This window comes from Vigna unguiculata, chromosome 1 (genome assembly GCF_037176805.1).
Source record: "Vigna unguiculata cultivar grain cowpea cultivar isolate G323 ecotype 2 chromosome 1, ASM3717680v1, whole genome shotgun sequence".
In the NCBI taxonomy this organism is placed as follows: domain Eukaryota; kingdom Viridiplantae; phylum Streptophyta; class Magnoliopsida; order Fabales; family Fabaceae; genus Vigna; species Vigna unguiculata.
In genome coordinates, this window is record NC_140792.1 from 27,014,063 (window position 1) to 27,020,975 (window position 6,913).

The window sequence follows — 6,913 nt, forward strand, 5'->3', positions numbered from 1 at the left end:
TCCATGCCTTGCACCATGAGTAAAATGTGCGTTCCAAGCTTTGCACAAGCATGAGATGTGCGCTCCAAACCTTGCCTTCCAAGCTAGTCTCGACCAAGTTTCTAATTGGGCTTGAATTAGCCCAATTTGAAGGCTAAACAACAATGTACTTTAACATTTTATTCTACAAAGCATGGCCTAACATTTGGCTCAAAATAATTCTACTATAATTCTCCAACATGCATGCCTCAGATTTTGATATCTTCTTTAGCTTATGAGAATAGCATATGAAGCCCATGACGATTTTTCTCCTCTTGAGAAAAGCCCATTTGAATCTTTCTAAGCATGCCTCTTTTTATTGGACCTTTGAGTGGGCTTGGGCCTTGAAATGCATGTGGGCCTAGAGTTAGGTCTATAATAGACTCATCACAATTAAAAGTGGTGCACTCTGTCAATTTCTAGTGGTGAGCTTGAGTATTAACTCCGTCCATAAGACTCTTTGAGAAAGCAACGAGGAGTGGTCTTTACCCGTAAGTTTCTCTAAAAGAAGAGTGGGAAGGATAATTCCAAGTAACTGTTCTGGAGGTGAACTTCATTGGTAAAGCTCTTAGGAAGAGTGGTGGAAAGTGTCATCTATGTACTCTGCCGCAAAAATTCTCTACAGGAGCAGTGGGAATGAACTTCACTCACAAGACTCTTGGAGAGCATTGGGAAGTGGACCTTGTCTGTAAGACTTGTGCAAAGCAGGAAAGGTGGTTGGCCTAGTGGTGAGCAATCATTGGGTAAGTTACGTGTGATATTTACAGTGGAAACATGATTCCTGACGCTGAGACCATTGGTGGTTATATTATTTGCAATGATAAAATGTTTTAAATTGTTGTGCAAGACAATAGGTTTTGTAAGACAATTGGTAGGTTGAATGGTGTTGTGAGACATTATGGTTATGTAAGGTTTGAGTGAGTTGTTATATGTTACTATTAATGTATACTTACAATTATGATGTTTGCTATTTTTGTTAGCTCACCCTTGTGTTATTGGGTGTGCTCATGATGATCATATTTCATATAGGAACAAAATTTATTGTAGATGCAACCGAAGATGCACAATTGTGAGGAGATGTAATGGAGAGTTTGTGAGGAGAATTTTATTAAAAGCATTGACGAATAATGTTTTATGGATCATACTTATACATATTGGGTTTATTTGATGGTTATATATTGCGAAAATGATTTTTTTAAAGAAATAAAGGATTTTAAGTTTTCGTTTAAACATGGTGGTATCAAAGTTAAATTTTGTCTGGCTTAAGTATTTTTCATAAGAGTTAGTGAAATCCTAGACAAGGTGTTACATGTAGTATTAGTGCCTTATTACTTTCTGTACTACACCTAGGCGGCCTAGCCCGACTATAGCCACAAGACTCGTCCACATAGCTGCCAAGTACGCAAATAATCACCATACGTATGCCAAGCAAATGAAAGTAACCAGCCTAAACCGCTATAAGAGCAACTGGTCTAAGCCACTAAAGAAGTAACCGGTCTAAGCCGGTATCTCAAAGAAACTAAACGAGAACTTAGCAAATTCTTAGCATTACAAGCAAAACCCCTAAGGCCTGCGATAATCGAACTAAGTAACTTGGACTAAGGCCCAAGCCCACCTACGACCCAAACAGAGGCCTGACCCATGATGTGGCCAGACATAATTAATAATCTATAAATATGCATGGACCCCAGCAATTAAAGGTACGCATTCATTACTCCCTTAATTATGAGATTTGACTTTCTGAGAGTTTTTTGCTGACTTGAGCATCGGAGTCTCTTCCGCAGGTAACCCCTCTAGGGTCCAAACCGGTCCAAACCGAGATACCCACATATGGCATATGGCAGCCGGGAGGAAGCCTACTGAGGAGATTGCGGATTGAGGTAAGGTAACGCTTATGTCTGACATATCTTATTTGTTCTTCGCAGGAACAATTGGCGCCCACCGTGGGGCACGAGATAATACTTTACGGACCAACCCGCATTCTCTCGAAGATGGTTTCTACCCGCAACAAAGCAGGAGTTAACAAGCAAGCTGAAGCAGGTCCTGCAGCACCTGCTACTACCACCCCAGACTTGACCGCTATCCTAAACGGTCAAGCCAAGATGTAACAGGAACTGGCTGATTTGAAGAAACGCAGTGTTGATGAGATGGAGGCACTACGACAGGGAAACTCACGGCTAAGGCGAAAGATCGAAGCCGATCCCACTCAAAAGGGAAAGGCTAAGGAAACATCTGATGCCGCAAGGTCCCCAGCTTTCCAGCCTACCGAAGAAGAAAACGAGTACAATCCTACCCCGCACACCTTCACCATCACTCAACAAACTTCCATCCTCTAAACCCATCATACACACTTCCATCCCACCCTCCAGGGAACACTGCGGCTCCTACCCCCATTGTCACCCTCCCCACCACCCACATTCCACCTTACAACATCCCTTCCACCCTACCCACCACCCACATCCCACCCTACAACATACCTCCCACCCTCCCTACCATCCATATCCCCCTCACAACTTTACATCAACCTTTCCCACCCTCGTCCACCATTCCATCCCCCCTCACTCTCTCCCATCCACACAACCCAGACGCCGTCATCCTTTTACTGATTTCATCGCCAACACCCCCTCCCTGCCCAATGGGAACCTTTCACACTAGAACGCTATACAAGTGAGATCGATCCAGACGAGCACCTCAAGGTCTATATCACCCATGTCGCCCTCTACACTTCTCACGATGCCGTTTTCTGCAAGGCCTTACCTACCACTCTTAAAGGCCCCGCCCTCGAATGGTTTACCACCCTTCCGCCATACTCCATCGACTGCTTTGACACCCTCTCCCACATGTTCACAACTCACTTCGCCGGCAACCGCCCACATCAAACTATAACCATATCCCTTCTTGGCGTCAGACAGGAACAAGACGAGACGCTTCGGGCTTTCATCGACCGCTTCAGTAAGGCTGCCCTTCGCACACCACACCTTAATCGGGAAATGATACTTCAGTGCATGGCACTCACTCTCAAACTCGGCCCCTTCGCCAACAACGTCTACCTCCACCCACCCGTCTCCATGCATGAATTGAAGCTCCGCGTCGCATACTACATCTGCATGGAAGAGATGCAAACTCTCCATATAAAATTCTGCAATAACTATACACCCTCTGCAACAACCCCCCTACACAACCTTCCCGGCCTGACCCTAGACCTAGAGAACCTTGCCAACCTCACTTCACCAAATACGCACCCCTAAATGTTCCTCGATCCCGTCTCCTTGACGGAGCCCTACAGGCCGACCTCATCCTACCGCCACGCAAGACGACCACTCCCCCAAACGCAGACATGACTAAATATTGTCGCTATCACCGAAACAACGGCCACACCATAGAGGAATGCAAAGCACTCCAAGACAAGATTGAAGAATTGGTTCGTGTTGGCCACTTCCGTCGCTTCATCCGCCGAGACGACCACCCTTTAAGATCCGATCACCCTCCACGTTCTGACCACCGACGCCCTCCTTGCGATTCTCGTCACGACAAATTTCCTAGGCAACCCACCAACCGCGACCCTAACTTGCTCGCACTGATATCGTCCTGACCGACCCCCCACTACGCGACACCATTAACACTATCTCTAGTGGCTTTGCTAGTGGGGGATCCACCACATCAGCTAGAAAGAGACATCTCCACCATCTATAATTCATCAACCATATCACCCACTCCCATCACAGACGCCGCATGCCCCCCATAACCTTCACATATGACGATTTTCATGGCCTCGATCACCAACAGGATGACCCCATGGTCATCACGGTGGAGTTGGAAAATTATGCCATCAAGAAGGTCCTCATCGACCAAGGTAGGTCAGTTGACATCCTCTATTGGGCAACATACTAGAAACTACAGTTCCCCACTACCGCTATGGTTCCATACAATGAACCCATATATGGTTTCTCAGGGGAAAAAGTCTCCACCTACGGCTACATCGACCTCCATACTGTCTTTCGTGATAGCGCTCAAACCAAGACAATCCTCATCCGCTTCCTTATCGTCGACGCGCCTACATCATATAATGTCCTTCTTGACCGACCATCCCTCAACACTCTCGGTGAAGTGGTATCTACACCTTATCTGGCCATGAAATGTCCATCCCCATCTGGCGATATCCTCACCATCCACGATGACCAATGGCTTGCGCGCGAATGCTACATGGCCAACTTACGCCCACAACTTCCCATTCTTCAAACCAATCATATTGAGCGTCCACCCGGCTTTGACATAGCCCTATTTGGAGATGATTTGGACCCCAAAGTAGGTCGGGATGCCCGCCTCGAGCCGGTCGATGAAACTACACCACTGGAACTCCCTAATGGACGCACCATCAAATTGGGCACGGGCTTACAACCCGAGCAGCGCGAAATCCTTACGCCTACCCTCATCAGCAACACTGACCTCTTTTCCTGGTCCGCTGCTGACTTGCCCGGCGTTGACCCTCAAGTCGCATCCCACAAACTCTCAATTTACAAGGATGCCAGGTATGTCTCCCAGAAGAAACGAAAGCTTGGTGACGAACGCCGACTAGCAGCCAAGACTGAAGCCGACAAGTTACTCAACGTAGGGTTCATCGAAGAAGCCCATTACACCACCTGGCTTTCCAACGTAGTATTGGTCAAGAAAGCTAACGGCAAATGGCGAATGTGCGTCGATTACACGGATCTCAATAAGGCCTGTGCTAGGGACGCCTACCCCTTACCCAACATCGACCGGCTAGTTGACGGTGCAGCCGGTAACAAAGTTATCAGTTTTCTGGATGCATACTCTGGTTACAACCATATTCCAATGGTCGCATCCGACATGACCAAAATCGCCTTTGTTACAGACGATGCCAACTACTTCTACAAATTTATGCCATTCGATCTCACAAATGCAGGAGCAACGCCTCATTGGCCGACTAACCGCCATCTCCCGCTTCCTCCCCAAATTGGCCGAACAAACCCAACCCATTATTCAACCGCTCAAGAAATCGGTCAAGTTCTCGTGGAATGACAAATGTGAACACGTTTTCCAAAAACTCAAAAACATCCTAATCTCACCACCCATCCTCCATAAGTCGGACACTCATCAACCCATACTCGTCTACATCACTGCCACAGATTACACCGTAAGCACCGCACTAGTTCATGAAGTCGATGGCATTCAACACCCTGTGTACCTTGTCAGCTGAAATCCGATACCATATGGTGGAGAAATTAGCCTTGTCCCTAGTACACACAGCGCGATGCCTACGTCCCTATTTTCAAAACCATAACATAATCGTCAAAACTGATTACCCCATCCAGAAGATACTTCAAAAGCTAGACCTTGTCGGCCGCATGTCGTCTTGGGTCGTAGAATTATTCGAGTTTAACATCCATTACGAACCCCGCGACCCCATCAAAGCTCAATGTCTCCTAGACTTCGTCAACGATCTGTAATAAACCCTTGAAGAGGACCAATGGACATTGTACATTGATGGTTCCTCAAACCCAAAAGGAGCAGGTGCTAGTATCGTCTTAGAAGGCCCCAACGACATCCTCATCGAAAAATCTCTTCACTTCGCCTTCAAAACATCCAACAACCAAGTTGAGTACGAAGCCATCATCGCCGGTCTATCCCTCGCCCGCGAAGTCGGCGTCAAAATGCTGACGTGCAAAATCGATTCCAAACTCACAATGGGACATTTAAATGACGAATTCCAGATCAAAGACCCTACCCTCCTACAATACTTTCACTTGGTCTAAAATGTTATACAATCTGCTTTTGAACGAGTCTCTATCTAGCACATCCCCCAATCTGAAAACGTCAAAGCCGACATATTATCCAAACTGGTCAACACTAAGCTAAAAACCCGACATCGATCCCTCTTATAGCAAACACTATTCGCCCCTTCCACAACAAACACTTGTCATACCCTAACCCAACACCAAGCCGACAATTGGACAACCCCCTACATCCAGTACCTCTGAACCGGTAATCCCCTGCCTGACGCCAACAAGAGTTGGCTTGCTAAAGCCGCCAAGTACACAATGATAGATGATGACTTGTACAAGCGAGGATATGACCAGTCGCTTCTCAAATGTGTCACGGCCGAACAAGCCCAGTACATCATTAAAGAATTACACGAAGGAATATGCGGCTATCATTTCGGCGCACGCACCATGACTACTAGAATCCTCCGCGACGGCTACTTCTGGCCGACCATGGAGGCCGATTGCCACACTTTTGTCAAAAAATATATACCCTGCCAGAAACATGGTAACCTCATCCATTAAAAACAAGAACAACTTCATTCTATATTATCCCCGTGGCCATTCGCAAAGTGGAGAATGGACATTCTCGACCCTTTTTCCCCAAGGAAAGGCTAAGTAAAATTCCTTATAGTAGCCATCGACTACTTCACCAAGTGGATAGAGGTCAAACCATTAGCCACCATTACAGCCCAACAAGTCCAACAATTCGTTTGAAAAGATATTGTATGCCGATATGACGTCCCACATACGATCGTCACCAACAATGGCCGACAATTCATAGACAAAGAACTCGTTAAATTCTATACGGCCTAGGCATCAAACATGTAACCAGCTTCGTTGAACACCCACAGACCAATGGACAAGCCGAAGCAGCAAACAAAGTCATACTAGTAGAACTGCGCAACGGCTGGATAACACTAAGGGCCGATGGCCAGAGGAATTAGTGGAAGTGTTGTGGGCCTACAGGTGTACCCCTCAATCAGCAACAAACGAATCCCCATTCAGCCTAGTATACAGCAGACGCCATGATACCAGTCGAAATTGGCAAACCATCCCTACGCCGAGAACTGTACGACCCAGTTCAAAATCACCAAAATATGAGCACCCACCTC

The 6,913-nt window shown here is 46.6% G+C and overlaps 1 protein-coding gene across 1 annotated transcript; it reads left to right on the forward strand.

Annotated features, from left to right (window-relative positions):
• Nucleotides 1-3,750: 3,750 nt before the first annotated feature.
• On the forward strand, nucleotides 3,751-5,058 carry LOC114189736 (uncharacterized). Its single transcript, XM_028078406.1, has 2 exons — nucleotides 3,751-3,871; nucleotides 3,971-5,058. Exons 1-2 carry the CDS (start codon nucleotides 3,751-3,753, stop codon nucleotides 5,056-5,058), a joined length of 1,209 nt encoding a protein of 402 aa, XP_027934207.1.
• Nucleotides 5,059-6,913: the final 1,855 nt, after the last annotated feature.